Source organism: Contarinia nasturtii, unplaced genomic scaffold (assembly GCF_009176525.2).
Source record: "Contarinia nasturtii isolate CC-2019 unplaced genomic scaffold, AAFC_CNas_1.1 Cnas_scaffold_350, whole genome shotgun sequence".
In the NCBI taxonomy this organism is placed as follows: domain Eukaryota; kingdom Metazoa; phylum Arthropoda; class Insecta; order Diptera; family Cecidomyiidae; genus Contarinia; species Contarinia nasturtii.
Window position 1 is genome coordinate 40,318 of NW_022197705.1, and position 22,954 is coordinate 63,271.

Here is a 22,954-nt window from a genome sequence, read left to right on the forward strand (position 1 = left end):
ATGATGTGAAAGATAAAGGAAAAAAAAATCAATATTTCAATACGAATGTAATAATGGTGTGTGTTTTTTTCAATTATTTTCATTAAATTTTAATAAACAATTGACGGGTGATATAATGCTAACGTTACAATATACATTCTGGTTGAAGGCACAATTAATTGCTTTTTAAGTCACATTTTCTAAATAAATTTCTCGCGTCCGGAATCAAAATAATAATAATAATACCGGCTTGGCATGATTTTTGTACGCTCATGTAAGGCATATTCCAAAATAATTTAATTTATGAACACCGAAATAGTTTTACTTAAGTAAATGTTGGCGTTCATTATTTTAAACGGGAAAAAAACTGAAAAAAAACTCGTTCGTTGATATTTATTGGTGATATTTGCAATATTATTCGAATCTCATGTCAACTTTTTTCGTTTTTATCGATATATTTTATGCATTCATTCAATGTTCTCTTGATGATCTCCTAAACTGTACTAAGACAAGACGAATACAGATTATTTGGACAAAGATGCAAGTTATTTCAATTTTATCTTTGTTCTTGCTACAATAAATCAATGTAAAAAAAAAAATACTATAGAGACAAAAAAATAAGAGATAATTATAATAAAAAATAGAAGTTTTCAGTCAAATAAACAAATACTTGTGAGTTGGTTTAAATGAAATGTAAAATAGATCGATTCGAATGCGCAAAAGAAAATGAAATGATCATGATCACATTTATCACGATTTTGGATTTAGTAATAATATATGTATAGAAATTTATATGTACACACAATGAGTTTTTTTTTCACTCTCTTTATCTTGACGAAAAATTAAATGAGTCGTGTCTGTTTCAACGAATGTATTAGTAATGAATAAATGAATTTGTATTGGGCTAATGACGGAATAATGTTATCTCGCTGATGTCTGAGCTGACCAACAACACGGGGTATATCCAAATCCTGGGAGGAAGGAAAAGCAGAGTCAGTTAAATATATTATTGATAAAAACGATGAATTTATATGAAATCAAAAAACGTACCTGGTTGTGGTCTAAAGTGTAGAGCAGCAAATCAGAGCATAGTGTAACACCGGCCCGTCCACCACCTTCGCTGCAATGAATCAATACAGGCGGATTTGTATTGTGACCAGGTGGAACTTCGTTTATCGAAGCCAAACGAACCGAATTTATTTCTTTTAGAAAATCTGCAATTGAAATCATTCACATTAGATTTTTATTCTCTTCTTTCAAACTTATATATTCTTCAATATACAAAGAGCATGGCACTGGTTGAAATCTGAGACACTTACCTAAAAAAGTGTCTACGTCTGATGCACAATTTTGTTCAGCCCAATCGTTGGTGTATTTCAAATGCCAAACGGATCGATACCTGTAATATTTCAATATTTTATTATTTCATTCCTCCTCACTTGTATTCGAATTAAGAATCTAACCGTCGCGATTGTGTGTGATACAGTCTGAATTTCGATGTAATGCATCGACCCGTATTCTGTGAAAATTCCTGGAATACTTGATATTGTCCATAGTCCAGACATTTGTCACTGGTTTCCGGGATGTAATTTATCTCTTCCGATAATTGAACAATCAAGTAAACATCAGCCTCCCAAACGCATTGCCAAAATGTGTGCAATGTTTGTGTGTTGTGCGGTGATTGTGATACAATATAAAATCGTTGCTTTTTACCAACTGTAACTTGAATGTGTGACGCATTCACGTAACCTAATCGATTTCCCGCGCTCGGCGTAATGCGAACACGATTATCGTCATATGGAAGGAAATTCGGATCAAAATTCTTGATGCGATTCTCTTCGTGTAATGCACAATCGTAACGTGCACCCTCCTTACGCTTTGGTATCGATTCGAATTCCATATATATTTTCGTATCATGAAGCTTCTCTTCCAAGATTTGTGACTGTAAAAAAGCAATACTAAATTAGTACAAGGCAATGAATCCTGATTTATGATTTACATACCAATTTTTCTTTGCTAATTGTGGCTGCTAATGGTTGAAGCTTTGGTAAGCCCGTCGACCATCGGTGTTTCAAAATTTGTTCGTCTCGTGAAATAATTTTCGATTTTGATGATTTCGTTTTCTCCTTATCCTTTTCTCGGCCAAGTGTGGCACTCTTATGCTTATCGTTTGAGTTTGTTTTTGTGCTATGACTGCTGCTACCGAAAAACACCCATCGTCGTTTTTTTTTCTCTTTATGTTCCATGCTGACACCAGAATCCGTTGTTGTCGCCGTTTGATTGGTGAACGTTGAACTTTGTGACGTTTCAAGCACATTTGATGTGGTCAACGATCGATTGCTTGCATCATGATGATTGGTCGATGTTGAATCGTCATGTGCCGTAATTTCGATGCGTGTTTTGTGCACTGGTTTATCGTTTTGTTGAAATTGTTTTGGCGGTTGAATGATTTCAACATTCGGTTCAAATGATGAATTTGAATTTATCGCAATCACAGTACCATTATGACCTGATCGTCCGTCAATTTCATGTGTTGATGTATTGTGCGCAAATTTGTGATGATTATGATGATGTTGATCGATTGGATTCGATGTGCTCTTTGACAACAGCGCATGTTCGGCCAAATTATTGTTTTTCAAATCGTTCATCGTGGACAGGCTGGTATTTGAAACGGCAAAATTACTGTTCTTTGTGTCATTAATGAATTGTTGATTCAGGTGCGGTTGTGTTTTGAAGCGCATAACACCGGGTGCCGATTGAATGCTTGACGCACGATCACGCATTTCGGCTTGACTATTTTCACTTTGCCATGGCAATGGAATGTTCTCATAAATCGGTTCAATCGATCCATTGTGCTGTTTAATCAAACCATTTGTCAGTGGTGAACCATTTCGATATCCATTCTGTTGTAGTTTCTGCGAAAGTTTTGAATGCCCATCGATGAAATTTAAATTTTCATATGTACCATGTGGTACGATGCCTTGGGCATATCGATAGCGGAATGTTTGCGATTGTGCCGTTGATGCTGGATACACTTGTTGTTGTGACATAAATTGTGGCGGTTGATTTACAAATGTACGCGTCGTTGTTACCAAATCTGGACTAGAACCATATGCACCGCGATAACCAAGCAATTGATGTGACGCCAGATCTGGCGTTGATGTGGAACTAAATCGATTTGTATGGTATGGCGGAGGCGGTTTATTCAAGCGCATCATTTGCAATTGATGTGATAAACCATCGACGCCCATAAAGTTTGGATCGGCAAAATGTTGCTGATAAATTGGATTCGTTGTTGAAACGTTTGTTACATCGGGATACTTTTGTTGTAGTTGATGGCCAAAAATTGCGTCAGTGATTGCAGTAGCTTGATGTACATCGGGCTGACTCCCCGAATAAGAATTGATGTGTGTGTCTGTGAATGTATTTCGATTTCATTTTTTAATTGAACAATTTTGAAATTGAAAAATATCACTGCCGATGGAATTTACTCACTTGATCGATACTTTTGCTGAACTGCAGTCTCGTAATCTGGTGTCGGTCGATAGCCAGGTAAAAATGCCTTCAATCGCTCACGTTCTACCTGAATATTATTGTTGCTCAAATCTAAACAGGATGTGCTTTGAGTTCGTCCATTGTTCAATGATTGATTCGAACCAACCAATTGCCAATTACTGTTGCGATGTGTGTAGTCATTCGGCACCGGTGTACAGCCCTGTTCATAAGCGCTTCGCAATTGTTGTTGACTAGCTGCTAATGACATATTTGATGAAACAATCGATTCGGTATGATGTGGGTGCAGTTGCTGATGTGATTGATTCCACAATAACGATGCTGGTATATGCGAATCAGATGCATAAATATTTGACGTTTGTTCGAATAAATTATCACGACTTTCGTTCAGGTCTTCTGGCACATTTTGGAAGAGATTTTGTTCAACATTCGGATGTTCTTGATTTTGTTCGTATTTCATGAAGAATGTGTGTTGCAACACGCACAACTTCCAAAAGTAACGACCTGTATCGGCATCTTGCAGTTGAAAGCTAACATTTTTCTGTGATTCAGTGCACTCAATGTTGAAAATTCGCTTGTGATTGACAACATTATTGATTTCATGCCACCTGAAGAGAAAGAGTATAACAAATTTAATCATTAAAGTGAAAAACATAATACCAGCTTTGTAGCTGGTTTTGGTTTGATATTTTTTTTCTATTTTCACTTTATCCACTCCATCTCTAACTCAATAAAACAATGAAACAAAAAAAAAAATGGAAAAACATTTTCACATAAAACTTACGGATAAAATGTGAACATTCCATCATTGGTCGCAACAACAATACCAGCAACTGTGATACCAAGTGAAACCATGTGATTTGAATCATTTTTAGCGTTGAATCGCTCTTGACCATATCCATCAAGGTTTTGACATGCGGTGATAAATAAAGCTTCGGCTGCCGACTGAGTTAGGCTTTGAACGTCTGGATTTGGTTGTAGCACTTCTTCTAATAAAAAAAATTATCATATGAATTCTGATTGATTAGTATCAAAAGTAAGTGTTTCCAACAATACCGGTAAGTGTTTCCAATAATCCGGCTTCAATCATATGCCGTGGAAATGGCAATAATGTTTTCAAATAGTCAACGGTGTGCCGTTCACTTTGGTAGCTATCATACTGTGCCTGTCGACAGTACATTGCCAGTGCAACGGCTTGCCTTGGATCGCACAGTATGCGACCGTCAACAACATCACTCTTCAATTGTAGAAAATAATAGTTTCGCGTCACTTCATCGGTTATCAGTGCTGTTGAGATGACATAGTACATTATGCGCAAATACAATTTCGGGCTGGCTGCATGTTTCTCCAATTGACGACTGAGCGGCCGATCAAGATCCACCCATCGCATTTCAGTTTCGCTACCCTTGACTATATAACGTAAACCGAAAAATTCCGGTTGATTTATCGATAAACGTTGGCACACATTTTCCAAACATTCCAAACCAGTGCTTTCCGAACTGAGCGTGCAATCGACCGTTGTCGGTGTATCTAAAACTGTTGAAATAAAAAAACATTCGAACGATTCGAATTGCACCGTATGAATTGTGTTTAGAGAGTTTTTTGTTTTCTCTATGATCATTGTGTGTTTTGTATTGTGTTCACGTGTGAAAGAAACAGACATCAAAAATAGTCATCAAGTTGTTTGATACAAATCTAAATCGTTGCAGCTGTTTCTCACTGAGAGCAGACTGTGATTTTAAAATGCGCGTGTTTTCATTCATAAATTCCAATCGAATTCGCAATCATTTTTTTTTTTTTCGCAATGTGATGAACCATTAACTATGAGTCATTGCTCATTCACAACAAACAGACAAGTTTTTTTCTTCTTCTTCTTCTGTTTTTAAATTCTGATCAGTGAGATTCCATTGGAATTTCACTTTGAACGTTTATTCTTTGCTTGGTCTCTCTTTCTTTCTCACTTTGTTTTAAATTGTCAACACACTTTGCACTGATAAATGTTATGTCGTCGTGTATTTATTAAAAATCACCAAGAAAAAACCCACTGAGCGCGCTCTGTTAACATATATGTTTTTTTTTTCTCAGTTTTTCTTTGATTAACGATGGTTCGTTTAAAAAATTGGAGTAAATTGTTGTTCAGTCTTGAAGTGAATCTCTCGTTTTCGTTTGGCCTTGTTCACGTTTCGTTAAATTCGGCATCAAAAATCAAAACTACCGAACTAAGCAATCAAAATATGGTTTTGCTGCAGCAAATTGTAAAAAGATATTCACATAATTAGCGGTTACTGTTTTATCCAATATATCTCAATGCCTCTTCGTTTGTTTGATTTACAATAGCCTCAATTACGTGTTACTTCTGGCCAAAAATACACCAAAAACGGTGCGAAATTGTTTTAAATTGATTCGTTTTTACTTCTTGTTACTCTATCTTTGTTTCACGTTAAATTTAGTGTGGATTTCCGTTTTTGGGCATCACACACACGTTTTGTGTGTATACAAAACGAAAAAAAAAATTGAATTCGCGAAGAACGTGAGATCACGCGCACCACGAACAAAAAAGTTTTAGTGCTTCAGACGAGCGTCACAGATCGACTAAACTTTTAATGTATTCGGTAAAGTTGCAGTGGCTGGCTTGATCGCTTTGAATACATGACTCGTTTTATTTTCTCTCTCTCTGTTCCATTCCATACACACAGCAATACATGACAGAAAAACATGACAACCGTCGCACTTTTTTCACATTGAGCGCGCGGCGCACACGTTGTGTGCTTTTGCGTATGATTATGACTATGGCTCTATGATTAAAATCAGTTTAGTGTGACTGTGTATGTGTGTGTGATGATGATGATGAATGTAGTTCCCATAAAGGTACACGCTCAATGTTCACATTCGCATGTAAACAAAAGTATGAGCGTGGCTTTTTTTAATTATTTTTTTGCATTCATGTGCTTCTCTCCCTATTCACAATATGTGTGTTGATTTATGTTTTCACTTCAAGTGGCAATATGTTTGGATCTATCTAAATTGCCGTCATTCCGCATTGTTTTGGTACTGTGAATAGCCATTCAAAAATCGCCGATCTCAAACAAAAGACAGAAACTATCCATTTTTTTTTTTCATTTTTAAAATGAACAAAACAAAAGGGAAATCGTATGACATTATATTGATATCTTAATTTCTTTGTTTTTCCCTCTATTCGCATTTTTTCAACTTTTATTGAAACACAACGCTACGCAGAGCACGTATCGTTCACAACAAAATTCATTCATTATCGACGATAAGAGCATTTTTATTGATTTCTTGAGCGCATGATTCAATCAATACAATGATTTCGAAAGTCAACAAAAACGACGTCTTTTTATTGTTATTATTTATAAGCCCAATCGTTGATCGATTGATGAACTTAATGAAAATATAAAAATGCGTGTGAATGTGAATCGACATCGAATGGAGTTGAGAATCGGAGATCATTCAACATGGAAAGTGCCGAAGTCATCAAACTGAATTTCGAATAACTCTTATACAAACACTCCGGCTTCGGCACGAATGCAATGTAAATGGGGCGTTTTTTCGATTCATGTAAAACGGTGATTAGCGCTCATTTATCTTATTTTTTTTTTTCCTCGATTTCAGGTCTATGAATTCAGTCGATTTATGTGTCAAAGAAAGAAAGAAAAATCGCACATTCGAAGAGTTTATTAAAACCAATAACCGAGCCTAACAATGCTTGTTATCGATTACAAGCATGCTCATTGTAGCCGTTGTTGTTGTTTTAATTGTTTTTTTACATTTATTTTCACATATAAATTTTTAACGTAGTACATTTCGTACCAATTTAGTTTGGTGTGTGATGATTTCTAAAGAGGCGTTATCTTCATTAAGTTTTTTTTTTGCGCCATTTTGCGTCGGAACGAATAAAAAGCGGTAAGTGTCGATAAATGGATGAAATCACACAAATCAAATAAGCACTTACGCTATTTTCGGATCATACACCGTCACAAAGACGATATGATGATTAATTGAATTGAGAAATTGGCTTCAAAATAGATATGGTGCTGTAAGTGTTGTTTGGGAGTTTTCACAATTCAATTTTGCAATCATTGAAAACGCAAACACAATTAAAAGTACGAGCAAAAGCAAAAATGATTGTACCATCGCGATATTTCATATTTCTCTCTCTTACCCTATGATCTTCCATTATTGCCGCCGGTAAGGTTGTGTGTCTCGCTGAGACACACACATTACAATGATAATCAACGCATAATTGCAACATAAAACGTAGTTGAAACGTATAACAACATGTTGACTCTTCATCACAATATATGGTCTGTATTTGATTTCTCATTCAGAGAATCCACAGCAAAATGAATTGCTTTCTTTAAAAAAATTCACTACAACAGAGAAGAAATGAAGAAGATATTCGAAATGAGAGGCGAAGATGAAAAAAACCAAAATGTACCAGGTCTTTGTTTTCTCCGTTGGAACACATATTTTTTCGCTGTTTTTCGGTGCAGAGCATCGATGTTTAAGCATATATATCCAATAAACGTGATTCAATTTTGTAGATAAAATGAAAATGCAACCGTGTACTCGCTCCATTGAATGCACCGTGTGTCCGAACATACAACTTTCTGCACCATTAACTCTTAACACTCTGTCTGCATATTTTCTTAAAAAAAACTCTCTTCACTTTGTAAACAGCATCACGTACAACCTTGATCTTTTCGTGTATGCATGAATTTATGACCTGTGTTTTCTTCTTTGTTCTGTTCGAAAAACAAAGTAAGCGGAAAAAAAACTTTCTGCCAACATTCTGCTGAAACAGTGAAACACTACAGTGTAGAGTCTCGGAAATACTTGGATATATAGCACAATCGAGCCACAACAAGAAAAACTAGGTAATTGGATTAATATGTAATGGATATGATCTCGACATCAAAACTAAGCGATGATTTGTTGAAAGACATCGTCGTCGTCGACGAAGACGTATAGCGTTGATGGCGGTCGACGTTCAAGCGAATGCCGTGAACTAGGCTTTGTTTGTATTTTCTTCTCAAATGCCCATTTTGTGCACAGATTTTGGGTGAACTCGTTTCTTATTCTCGCCAACCAAGCATAGTCATTTGCGTTTATCATACAATTGGTGTAAGCGTTCGTTATTTTTATATTGTATATACATTTTTTTTCTCAGGCTTCGGCTAATTTTAGGCATGCGTTATCGTTTCGGAGAAAAGAAACGCCACAACAAAGTAAGAGTAGACGGATCGTTTTTTTTATTTTATTTTCCCATAAAAACATAATAATCACCGTGAGTCACATTGCATGTGTGAGTTGTAGCTGGCTGCTGTTGCGGCACACTGAATTTAGATATTCATTCTTATTTTTTTATTAGTTTAATATACAAAACAATCTCGTGAATTGTAAATACAGCGAGCGAATTTCAAGAGATATGATATTAGAGTTATGCATAGGCGGCAGTTCATGGTGAAAAATAAAACATTCAACATGCTTACTACATTCATTGTTACTAGCCGTGTGATTTCACACTTGTAATCGAGATTAAGATCCAAATACATCCAATTGACAGAGAAATCTTGATCGGCTGAGTTGAAATCAAAGGAGAGAAGCGAAAAAAACAAAAACAAAACAGATACAGAGAATGAAGTACACGTGTATTTATGACATCATAAACAATGGCTGTGACGTCACAATACTTAAGTGTACAAGAAATAGCAATCACAATAAATAAACCGAATTGATAATATTTGTTAGAGTGTTCGTGACATATTTTTCTCTTCTAGTGCTATCAGTTCTCATTCCGTTTTGGGTGCAAGCCACTTAAAATGACTAAGCATTTAAAGAATGTGACTGGTTTTCGTTCGTCTATATCAGTGCCGAGTTTTATACTACGAACCGGGGTAAATTGAAAGCTATCTGTATTCAACGATCGGATTTCGAAAAAAATTACATGCCGGTCAGGAAATGAATGAGATACACAATACATTGTGTTCGCTGGGGCCAAGTAGCTTCGCTTACAGCTGAAGCCATGAAAGCAAAATCGTATAAAATGACGTTCCGATTTGAAAATCTATATTGTATATCTCGAAGAAGCTGCGTTTTTACAACAAAACCAATTCTATATGAGAAGCATTCGAAGTGCTGACACATTTATTAACTGTATTATTTGGATTAAGCTTAGATCAATACAGAACAACAAGTAATCTATTTTTCTATCATGCACATACAAAAAACACTGTATAACACTACAAATAAGTGAAAGAGATTGAATGGAAGAAGAAAAAAAACCACAATGTATTAAAGATAGATAGAAAAAAAACTGAGCGAATCACAAAAAAGTAAACAATTTGCAATGGAGCTTTGGGTAGAAGAGAATAAAAAATCCAATTTAGAGATTTGATGAAATACGTACACGTAGTTATTTTGTGTGAGAAATGCCACAACCAACTGGATTTGTTATTAATTTTACGAGCGCGCACTTATGACATTTCTGGGTTGTGGCCCGTTTTTATTTTTATTTCGTTCTGTATTCTCTCTTCCACCTTAAAGAGAACGGGAGAAAGAGATTCTATATGCAAGAGAGAATCATTTTCTTACGAGTTTGACTTTGTTTGTCCCGTTCAAAAAGTTAATTGAACTCGTACAAAGACCGATTTAATTAAAACGGGCTTTTCGTGCACAACTTAACTAAGTCGCACCATATATTTTATTATTATTATTCACTTGCTGTGTTGCCTCAATGATTATTGGATCTATTACAAAATGCATTGGATACTTGGATGAATGAAAAACTTACATTCTTTGCATTCATTCGTCCATTGGCACTTGTCAGCGTACATACAAACAGTTCATACACTTGTTTCTGTTTTCAATATACAATTCAACTAATGAGACTTGTAATTATTCTTAAGCACATTAGCATTAGTTAAAGAAAATATGCATATATCGATCTTATTCATAATGACTTTGGTCGACGACATGACTTAATCAAGCTGGCACCGTGCTCATTGCATACACTCGACACAGTGTGACAGGCGGTCAATCCACCGTGATCGTCAAACATACCATACAACTCTTGTTATGTTACGTGATCAATATGTGTTGATTTAAGCCATAGATTTATGTCTCTATTAATGCGTTTTGGTCTGGCTGCTAAATAATTCTAATAAACAATGAACTGCGGTTGTCGTTCAAAGGCGAATGGCAAAAATAGCATGTAATTTTGTTATGTAAACAAAGGCGCATACGACAATTGTTTATGTTAAAAGTCATTGCTTCCAAAATACATGAAAATTGTCATAACACACAATTGACTCAATACTGTGCACAGACCAAACTATAATAATAAATTATTAGTTTGCGCATCAAACATTCAAAAGGTCAACACAACCACAAATTGTTCGTTTTGGCGCATATAATTCATAAATTTTCTGACTCAATTCAAATGAATGCCGTTAATTTAACTCGAAATTAAGCAAATTCTTTAAGAAAAGAAGAAGAAAAAATACATACATGTCCTTCATTTAATGCAAAATACTTTTTAATGCTACACAATGTAGCGTTTGAAATAAAGACTTCCACTTCAATTACATTGTTGACAGAATTTTAGGCGCAAGATTGCATAAGCATTTGTCTCGAAAATAGTTCAAGATCTTTATTTTTTTGATTAAGATAACAAACGGTAGAAAAAAAAAAACAAAATGATTAAGTAAAAGTTGTTAGACCGGAAGAAAAGACTGCTTTCAAATGTGAAAAACTTTTCTTTGTTTGAACTGATGTGAAAAGTTTTTGATTATTATTAATTCCAAACTGACTTTCTTTCGATTAAGTTTGTCGATGCACGCTAACGTTCAAGTAATTTAAAGTCCATTTAATTCATTGTTGTTTATGTGTCTTTAAAATATAAACTTTGTAAATGCATGCATTGCACATAGAATACACGAACAAAACGAAGAGAAAAAGTGAGAGAGAGAGAAAAACAGCTGAATTTGCTGAATCGAATAACAACAATAGGTCTGCAATAAAAATGGTTGCCAATAAAAGGAAAATTGCAATCGTACACAATAATATCATGACTGCGAAACATGGTATCTTAAAATCACAAAATACAATATATATATTTTTTAACAAACAAACGGTTTTCGTTGAAAGAAAGAAAGCGGAATTTATCAGGCCAGTGAAACACATGCGGCCGGAACACAGTGCTTTTGATTATGAACGGAATGGAATCCGTTCGGAATGATCACGGCCAAACAAAATTGTGAATCGGTTATAAACACATTGTTTCTGTGTCAGCACATGTCGTATTGATTTTGTTCGTTGTGTTTTTTTTTTTTATTTGTTGTCCATTCTGTGTATCATTTGAAAATAGGACAATATCTTGCAGTAGCCATAAATTTAAAGACAGATTGAAAACACATATAACGAACAAACAGAGATCACATTCGGTTTAATTCATGCTTGTATACAAACAAATGCTTTCATTGAAAAAATAAAACAAAGTTTTTATATTACAAACAAAACTTTTCATTCGATTTTTTTCGTTGCTGTCGTCCGATTGCAGTTTATTTTATTTTCTTTTAAAGTAGAATATATTCAGACGATTCTTTTTGCTTCGTGCACCATTTGCAAAGAAAATTACTATTCAAAGTTTTTCATTTATCGGATGTTATTCGATTCAACAACAACTGTTTGAATCTTTTATTTTTTGTTTAAAGAAAAAGAAACGTTTGTATGTTGTCACAAAATGAAGGAATATTCAAATATGCAAAATGCGCATTTCAATATTCGAATGACACACATATGTATTGCAACGATATGTAAATGCATAATCTGGTTCATGGCTGCTTTTTACTGGGCTACATTTTATTTTGTTTTCTCAACGAAATTACACGTATTTTTATTTATATGAATTGGGCGCGCAATTATAGATTTTACGGTTGCACTCAAGCATTGCCAGTGTGGGAAGATTGCAAGAAAAAAAAACACGCCAACATCACAACACATCGCATTTTTTTGCGAAAGTCTATCATCGGCTGCAAATAAAGAAAAAAAGACAATCCAATGTCACATTTAAATGCCTGAAGCATGTATTTCTATACACATTTGGAATGTGCTTGAACCGCTAAGAATTTCAAATTGAATCGGAAAAAATGCAGGAACAAAAAAAAATTGAAGAAAAATTCTCATCACGTGTTCAACATTCCCTTGAATTTTGGCAGTTTCGCCAATAAAAATGAATGCCAGAGACAGATATAATATATGTAAAGTTATTTTGAGGAATATGGTAAACAAAAAAACATGTGAAATAATTATACACTGTTTATTAATAAACGCCAATATTTATAAATATCAAAGTGAGCGATGGATTTGTTTTACTCTAGGAATTTCCGATGGAATATCATTATCTCAAATGTTATCGGCCATTAAACAATATGACGAACAATTGCTTGGAAGTGTTTTATTCAAATTTCGGTACGCGATAAAAATGCGCTTTCTCAACTCGTTGGAATTCATTGGCACCATAAAACGGAACCATATCCATTTAAAAAAAAAAAATAAAAACATGTGGTAGTATCGCACCATGAATGAAAAGGTGCAATTAATATATGTAATTAAACAATTGAAATGCAAGCGAAAATTTCTAAATTTCATACGAATGGATTTTCATTTTTGATTAAGTGATTGAGGTAAAAAAAAAATCATCGAAGACATGCGTGTACTGATTCAAAACGAAAATTAAAAACGAGAGAAATATTTTCGAAATCGTTGAACAGTAACGCGGATATTTAGAGAGAGAGAGAGAGAGAGAAGAAGGAAAGGTAATCGAACACTTCTTTGCTATTAACAGCTACATTATTAAGGTAAACGATTGTACACATGTGCATTTAGACGATGCGAACAATTTGTATTCATGTAAATAATCGCGAAATAATTTAATTATATACAAACACCATGCGAATGAATTACAAGAAAATTATCAGGTGAAACAATGAAAACAGAAATAATAAGACGGTGGTATAGTGTGTATGCGCCGGTAATTCGCCAATCACGTCTTTCTCAGTTTTTGATGTGCACAGAAAGACAAACATAATTGGCAAATAAATGAATAGAATCAAAGAATTTTTTTCGCACATTTTACAAGCACTTTTGCAATGCCAATGTAATGAGACAGCGAATACACAACTTTATTTCTTCACACATGATGACTATTTTGATTGCCGCAATTTTTTCTTCTGTTTCGTATGTTCGTGTATTTCGATTCGCTCTATCTCATCTTTCTTCTTATTTTTCTACTTTTTCTTCTTTTCTCCCCAATATGCGTAACTCTCTTACACGAAGACCAACAACAAAACTAAAACACAACAATGATCACTGTTTATATCTAAAGCCTTCACTCTCGATGGAATTTAAAATATGCGCAAATATTTACCCAGCAAATGATGAACAGATATTACGAACAAACTCTTCGATGTGACATTATAATGCCGTGATTTTTTCAGCTTGATTTTGAATGGCATTTTTTCATGTGTTTTTGTTACTTTTGTGTTTTCTTCACGCTGGAATTGAATTAATTTATTGGAATCGGCGTTTTATTTCGCTGAGCTGTCAATATCCCACAATTCCGATCAGATGGTATTCACGTCTTTTTTGTTCAATCTTCTCTTTCGTTCTTCTCTCACACTGAATAAATGAAAGAGAAAAAAAAACAAGAATATCAACTTTATTAAAATCGCTTAAGATTCGCACAATGTCACAACTAGCATAATATTAACAACAAATAAAAAATATCGTGGCAAAACTCAAATGGCCATGTGTCGAATTTTGTAGGTGGTTTTTTCTCTCTTTAAATCGTAATCGATAGCCACTCACTTTGTTTTTTTTTTACATGTACACATGAAACTAAATCGAACACATTCTTTTTGCAAAATCGTTTAAAGTTTCTATTCAAACTGTATTTCTAAGTAGAATTTCTCTTTTTCTTTGATTTAAAAATGTTACAACACCAGCAGAACACAATTTTATATCGAAAATCCATTACGAACTAAGTACATATAAACACACGTATACTAAATCTGTCGTTGTTATACGATAACACTCAATTTTGTCAACGATACACACGAATATTTGTATATTTACACACACGCAAGAGAATGTTGTTGTTTTTTTCGCTTTGCAAGGAAAACTCAAATTTTTTTACAAATTAATCAAGCGCAGAACAAAAAAAAACATATATGTACGATTGAAATCGTTCGTGTTTTATAACTTAAATACGTCGGTTTTGTGAATTCATGCCTCTTTTATCGTGAGCTTCGGCATTAAACGATGACATTAATATAATGGCGCTGAAAATATGGATCCGAATTTAAATTGTAGGTGTATAAAGAACATTTTTAGTCATTCTACATTACGTTCTCACGTTCGATTGATGGAACACTTTCTTGTTTTCTTTTTTTTTTTCAAACAAATTTTTGGTTATGATGTAGCTCTCTTTTTAATTAAAAAAAAATTAGCAAATCAATTGAAAATGTCACAAACATTCTTTGGGTTCGAAACTCTTTTGCATCCGGATTTTTCAATGTATACATAAAGAGGCGACAATGCACTCATTCGGAACACGAACTCCAAATACAGATACAAACACACGCGAACGAGAGAAAAACACAAACTGACGAAGTAGACAAAGAACGAAAAAAAAAATCCAGTTGCAGACGGGAAAAAAGCGGTATGCACGCACTATTCAACGAATTATGAACAAAACGCACCAGCCATTCTCGTTAGACAAACAATACTAAATATATATATGAACGTCGGTCGAATTCATGTAACAAACAAATGAGCAGCAGTGAAGCGTATTGCATACATACACCGAACCGCACCGAACCACACACAAGAGGTGCACACAAGACAGAGAGAGCAATCAAATCCGAAGTGAATATGAACCGAGTGAGAGAAAAAAACACCTGTCGCACGCTCGATGCACTTACATGAGAAACGATGAAGAAGAAAAAAAAGAATTACCGATACACACTCTTCTTTTATTTTCATTAGACTTAATCGCGTTGTTTCGCTCTCGTTTCAATACGGCAATTTCACTTGCTGTGTTGTTCAGTTTGTTTCAATTCGATTTTCACGTTTAACCTTTAAAAAAAATTACGGAAAAAATGTATTTTTATCGTTATTCCCGTCGCAATGGACGAATGTGTTTGTATATTGGAGTTTGAGTGTGTATGCGTACATGTTTGTTTTTTTTTTGGTCAATTCTCGATGATGTTCATTGACTGTGTCTTCCTTTATTTTTATCTTTACCGATTGAACGAATGAATTTTCTGTGCGTTGCACTGATATCCATTGAATCTGTAGCTTCGTGCCAGTCGCACAGTCGACCGAAAGAATGTATCGGAGCATGTGTGTGTGTGTGTATTGGAATTGAAATCACAACCTAACTCTCTGCACTTAAATGCAACTTGCTTCATTGTTTACGGCACTGCACACCTCTCATACAACAAACGATTCGTATTCGACTCTGATGCCCGTGTACATTGGATCTTTTGCTTTGTATGTATTGCATAGTTTTGTTATTTGGCCATACATTGTTATACATTACATTGTTTATTACTGTCGCCGTATTTCTTAATGTTCTTACTTTACATCAATTTTTTTTTTCTCAATTCCGATGGCTCAACCCCATATTTCAATTTAAAATCAAATTGTGTATTCATTTTATACAGAATTACCATCATATTCTTAGTGGAATTTATGAATTTGATTTGATAAATTGATTTCCAAATACAATTCAAGATCGATAGATCAAGACCAGCATGAAATGGTCAAGATAAAATTCACTTGCGATTTAGTTATGCCACGATTGAATTAAACCAATTAGTACAATTGCCTAGCCATAAAGATTTTAATAAATATTCAGTTTTACCATATTATTCATACGACAAATAGAAAACTTTACATTTTTTTTTCTTATTACAAACACAACACAACCAATACGAAACTCAAACTAAACTGAAGCCTTTTCAGTTTGACATTTCATGTTGATATTTTCTCTTTTAGTTCGGCTCTCACTCACCACTCTCTATTTGCTGCTCAATTAAGGCGAGCATGAAATACAGTCAAAAGTGTTTAACGCACAGAAAATAAGCACATTCGAGTTAAAAATTCAACGAAAGCTTTTTATCAATGAGTAAAATTTATAATTTTGGTTATTTTCCATTAAATCCAATGCAGTCTTGATGAAATATTGTTATTTTTGATTTTTTATCATTTAAAAATAGTAATGAAAAGAAATATTGTGTTCAGTTTCAGCTTGATCGTGTGTTTTCTGTCTATTTTCAATATTCGACTGTACTTTATGTTCAACAGATGGCGCACTAGGCACATTCCAATGAATTGAGTAGAATTTTTTACAATGAACAATCCGTTGAATTGTTTGTATGAACGAGAGATTTTTGTCTTCAAAGTAATAGTGAGTCTGAATATGACATCCATCACCAAACATAGTTTTCTTTAGAATTTGTTATAAGAAGCTTTACTTTTCACAGCTCTTGTTTTTCTTTTTTGATACCTGATGCGATATAATTTGATTTCTAAGCAAAATCTGCTGTCATTTTATTCATCTCTTTGCTAAACAAGTCAAATGGTGTCTTTATTTTCTATTCATAATTCATGGAAGGTGTGCTAAATAACTATTCTCTATGCATCGACCAAGGCTTAAAATGTCACAAGCAAGTCTTAACTCTTTGTCTATCTCTTTGTACACGGGGCGTCCTTTTCATACCATTCAAATACCTTGGAAATCATTGGATTTTAATTGGCTGAAAATGTATTCAAGTATTGCGCAGCAAATAATCCAACAGTAATTCGGCATGCATTTGTAGTCTATGAAATTAGCATAAATCTTGTGTAAGTTGAACTAAACCATATCGTGAACATCATGCCATGAATCGTGTTTTTTATAAACCCATAGTCAATAGTGTAATCGTATCACATGATGCGACAGCAATTTTGGTTTAGTTGAATGTATTTTTTGTTTTGGTTTCAGACCGTAGGTTTAGATGCATAAATTACATTACACTATTTTGTACATTGATTTGGCCGATTATTTTGAGGACTTTGACTTGTTGACCTCTTATAATGTAATTGAGTGCACCAGTGCAGTTACTGTGAAATCGGCAAAAAGCTGAAACGGCAAGACCGTATTTGGTTTGCACTAATTACAATACAGGTATTCTTTATAGTTATTCCGTGCAATTTTGTGCTGCATTTGCATCAGTACACATTTTTGGCATTATTCTGAATTGGATTTAAAAAAAAACTTTCTCTATCTTTCCCCTTGCCTTATTTCAATCTCGCATTCTCGCTCACAACTCTCTATGCACATATATTTTTAATATACGCATTTCGGCGAGTTTTGCGAAAGAATAGTTTTAATGAAAAAGTTGCAAAGAAAATGAAAAGTAACGAGACGCATTGCATGGTAGAAAACAATTGGCGAAAAGTTTTCCACTGCGCCAATTCAAATCCGAACCGTTTCCAACCAATTGTATGCAAAGTTCGATTCCGAATCCATACATCATTTGCTTTCAATTATGCAGACGAATTTCGTGTGCATAGGCGCAGATGCTCCCCATTTCGATGGTTGCTAAACTTTTTCCTCAATTGAAATACAAACATGTTTTCTCCCTCTTTCCTTGAGACAAATGGAAGGACAGAGAAGAAGAAGAGAGAGAAGGAGTTCAAGTATTATTGATTTTGAATTAATTCTTGTAGCTATCAAACTTGACTCGTTTATTTGAAAGCGTTGAAATAGAATTAGAAATTAATACAAAATGTGTGGCCCACTTGATATTAATCGACAAGTATCGAGCGATATGTACGATTCTTGATAATTTAAATGATCATTTTACATTTCAGTAAAAAATTCAAATTGTGTAAATTTTGTTGTTTGCAAAACAGCCACTTGAAAATGGCAAGTAAAAAGGAATACTTTCAAGAAAGCAACGCGTGGTATATCCAAAGATGTTTTTCACTGCAATCTATCATCACGTGGCGAGGTCAAGGGCTACGTGAACAGCCCGTCTGTTTATTTCTCGGCGACTGTTAATTTCTTGTTTATATTTGCAAAATGAAAATGAATGCATTCATATTAACTGCTTGTTATGTATTTTTTTCGTATTTCCTTTGGAAGACGATTTGAAAGATGATTTTTATTGGACGTTTCACAGTCTTATCTACCATATCAAATCGGCCGTAAGAAAAAAAATTTCCCGGTGCTAAACGTGCTGCAGAAATGGCAGGTCGCGCGATTCGTAACACTAACATGATACGCTCGTGCACCTGTCTCTTATGCGTGGCCTCAAGTTATTTATTAAAGCATAACAAGAATAATGCAGCCAATTTTAATTATATTGACACGATGAAGAAGCCCATCATTTTATATTCGCATGAATTATTGTAATTTTGATAAATTATCACTGCATGTTTATAGCGTATGTGTTTTTTTACTGATTCACTGAAATTGTGGCCGTTTTGTTTGCCGTTTGAAAACTTTACTCAATACTTTTATTCTCAGTTTTTTTGCACATATTTTTTTTTCGGCAAGTCTGATATAGTCTTTTGCGACTGTATTCTTCTTTTGGCGGCAAGTCAAGCATGAATCATCGCATGGTATCACAACGTAATGGAATCTGTCTCTTTCTGTGGTACCATGCACAAAAGATTTTTAACACCCATTATTCCGCACTCGGCGAAAAGTACATGATTCACGATCTCACATATATATGTCAACATTTTATGAAAAATATCACGCTTTTGCCCAAAAAAAAGACGAAATCACGAAACAATTTATTTTTGATGTGCAAAAAAAAGATAAATTATAATATTTCAAAAGTAATTGACATTAGTGGTGGCACGAATCAAGCGCATATGGTTGAAAACACTTTTATCCCATTGACAGTGAACCGTGATGATGATGCTTTGTGCGTTGCGATGCGATTTTCTATTTATTCATCCAAGTTTGACATGAAGGAAATTTGTCGCAAAATTTAAACAAAAATTCCAAAGAAATAATGCAAATATTACGATTGTTTAATCATTTTAATTACTCAAGTATGTGTGCAAAGTAAAATAGACTGAAAGCCTCCGTTTAAACAAATTCGGAATAAATTAGGAGATTTTAATGGAATTTTATGCGAAATAGCGCAAAAGTAACACATTGCTGAATGTGTGAAAGTTTTCTATCGGAAGTCACACAAAATGAGATGGGAATTTAATGAATTAATTCTAAAGTAGAAGGAAGGAGAAAGTTGGCTCTTTAGAAAGGCTAAAGAAAATGGTGCAAAACTGATGTATTTAGTGAAAGTTTTTTTAAAATTAAAATCCAGATGCAATAAAATGAATTTGTTACGGAATGTAATTTTCGATAAATCGCTTGTGTCACATCCTTCTGGCCTCTTATTGTGTGTATGCGTGCATGGAATTCAGGATAATGTGATGTGTTGTTGTTACATCTAAGCCACCCGTTTCTACAAGCATACATACATATGAGTACTAATTAAATGGTACAGCAAGTGTTTCAATTCGGAATAAATGCCATATTGAAAATCAGATGTTCATATGGAGCTGAATCAAAATATAAATGTAAGACATGCAATGCAGCAAAAGGTACGTTTTCTTTATGTGCGTATATTCTGCACTGTTGAGTCCTTTTATTTATTCGTCGCAATTATCAAGCTCGCAAGGATTTGTTGGTACATTAATTTTATCTACCGTGTTTCTTGCAATTGAAATTTGTTCGTTTGCCATTTATACAGCTATGGCTGGGTATGAACTATTTCAATCGACTCGAATCGTAATTTTAAACAAAAGGTTTGTAATCATTCATGCGAAACTATTCTATGTAATCCTGATTGATGCATTCAGATATAAATATATATAAAGTGCTTTAAAAAATCACGTTTTTATCACATAAAGGATAGATGTATCTATTGAGCATCGGCTTCGTGACATTTACATGATATTTCAATCAAGTGCAGCTCTTTTCACAAAACCTTTTCTAGAATTTGTCACCTTTTTCCGCATTTTTTCATAAACACAAAGATCATGAAATATGCAAAATACAAAATATGCAAATTTCATTTGAACATGACTCGGATGTTAGATTTTACTTGGATTTTGAGCATTTGCATCCGTTCAACGATAATAAACGTAAATTTTCGTTGGTTTTATAAAGAGCTATGTTTGTGTAAAACATATAAATCTCATGCATATCGATTGAGTTTCATACAAGTAGTGAAAACAACGGTGCGTTTGTTGTAGTCGGTGTGCAAATAATAACAATAACAAAAGCTTTTACCAACGACATGTAAACATCATGTACACGAGCCATTATCGCACAATCTTATCGGATTTCTATTTCACATCGGCTTTTTCCCAAAATCAATGGTACCATTTGAAATATTGCATTGAATACAAGCCCCTCCATCTCCCCCGCTTCGAATGTACGGGTCTATTTATTCGAATGACATATTGTTTTTATCGATTTTCGTGTGGAATTTCCAAAGAATAAAGAAAAGAGAAAATCTTTCTTGCTTAATGCTTTGCCGCAAAAGAGATGATTTGCAGGTATCGATAGCGACTTCTATCGAATATGTCATATTAATGATACAATCGATAAAAGTATGCTCTACAATTACAAACCAGTCAACAAACATGTATGCATGAAAACATAGAGCACTCCAAAATGTATGCCATATATTATTTGTAATTGGAATGAGTGAACATCATCCAATGTTGAAGTTTGTATTAAATTAATTGATTATACATGTTTTTGATTGTTGTTACATGGGTGTGATTTTGTTTTTTGAAATTTTACCAGTTGGTTTTAAATAATAACACATATATGTGTACAGAGGAGAGAAGAGCCGTTTTGTTTTAAATGTGCTCGTATTCATTATTGTTCACATTGATGAAATCGTACAATGAAAACACTCAACAAACACGCACAGTAATACGAGTGTTTTTGCAAGGGTGTGAGAACACAAATCCAAAATGCGCAATATTTTCTCAAATTCGATTTATGCTTACCATTAGATTATTATGAAATTGATTCAGTCAACCGAAGACTAAGTATTTCGCATTCGATTCAGATTTGAATGAATTGTATGATTTTAAAGAACTTGAAATGGCATTGAACGCGCTAAATAATAATCCTTGATTTTTCTCTTATGGCCACTGTTGCAAATCATATAGATCCCAAATTTCCAATCGAAATATGTATGAAAACTGTGGTGCACATTTGTTAAAGTATCGAGTGTTATGACATTGGAAATGTCGATTTGAATGGATTTTTGGCACAAATACGCTCATTTATCTTTTTTAACCATGTTCAAATAACGTTGGTTTGGCTTTCAAAAGCTTATGTACGTGATTTATGGCAAATCACTTACAATGGCCGGATTATTTGGCATTTTTCAAAAGCAGAAGCTATGCAAAATTTGATAACAATTTCAGTCAGCGACCTAGTATATAATACAAGTTGATTTTGTATACGCGCAGCTTAAGCACAGGATATTCGTATAAAAGCCACCAAGGGAGCGAGAGAATGAGAACCAATTTTGATATAAACAGTAAGAAACCGAAAAAAAAATTATTTCAAATGCATAAACAAGTATTTCCTTTTTTTCAGCACGTTTATTGCTTAAAATCCGCACAAATTAAACTTTTTAATTACGACTGTAGAGTATAAACTAACTAGACAACTAACACCAAAAATGTGTATATATGATGCTTTCCATGCGGTTTCCTATTAAAAGCGCAACAGCAATAAATTATTACCACAAAAATTTAGAGCAACATATTTATGTATATACATTTGTACAGTGTACAGTTGTACACATATAAGATATTATGTTTTAAAAAAATATATTTATGCATGTATTTAGAGATATGACTACAGATGAAAAACCCACAAAAACAATTTGTACAGTTTGTGTGTGTGTCGGGGCCTGCTCATCTTTTTGTTACAACATCTGGAAATTGAATGTTATTCATTCAAATTTTCAAATGAAAGCAATGCCGGATTTTGCAAACGCATTTTGCATCATCCGAATTCGATAGTCTTTTTTCAATTTAGAGTTATGGAAAATGAAAATTCAACAGTGGATGATTCATTATTAGCAGCGAGAGATATGACTTTGAGAACAAATATGAAGAAGCATCGAAATATTATCTAATAATAACACTTGATTGAGAATATTTGATTTGAGTGTTTCAAGAGATCAGAGAAAGAGCGAGAAATTGATTTACATTTAGAAAATGATGATTTTACGATTTCGCCGCTTTTGAATCTAAAAACTGTTTTAATTAAAACTCTCTTTCTCTCTTTCTCTCTCTCTCTCTCTCTCTCTCTCTCTCTCTCTCTCTCTCTCTCTCT

At 33.9% G+C, this 22,954-nt stretch overlaps 1 protein-coding gene across 3 annotated transcripts; it reads right to left on the bottom strand.

Moving 5' to 3' along the window:
- Positions 1-158: 158 nt before the first annotated feature.
- Positions 159-16,534, bottom strand: LOC116338277 (tyrosine-protein phosphatase non-receptor type 14). 3 transcript variants are annotated; one of them, XM_031763415.1, is made up of 10 exons: positions 16,442-16,534; positions 13,943-14,193; positions 4,549-5,028; positions 4,277-4,481; positions 3,475-4,100; positions 1,983-3,394; positions 1,443-1,921; positions 1,299-1,378; positions 1,030-1,193; positions 159-950 (listed from the first exon to the last, which is right to left on the bottom strand). In XM_031763415.1, exons 2-10 carry the CDS (start codon positions 14,028-14,030, stop codon positions 822-824), a joined length of 3,663 nt encoding a protein of 1,220 aa, XP_031619275.1. In that variant the 5' UTR covers positions 14,031-14,193; positions 16,442-16,534; the 3' UTR covers positions 159-821. The 3 variants fall into 3 exon arrangements, with proteins under 3 accessions (XP_031619275.1, XP_031619276.1, XP_031619278.1); XM_031763416.1 differs by lacking the exon at positions 16,442-16,534 and adding an exon at positions 15,049-15,258; XM_031763418.1 differs by lacking the exon at positions 16,442-16,534 and adding an exon at positions 14,383-14,497.
- Positions 16,535-22,954: the final 6,420 nt, after the last annotated feature.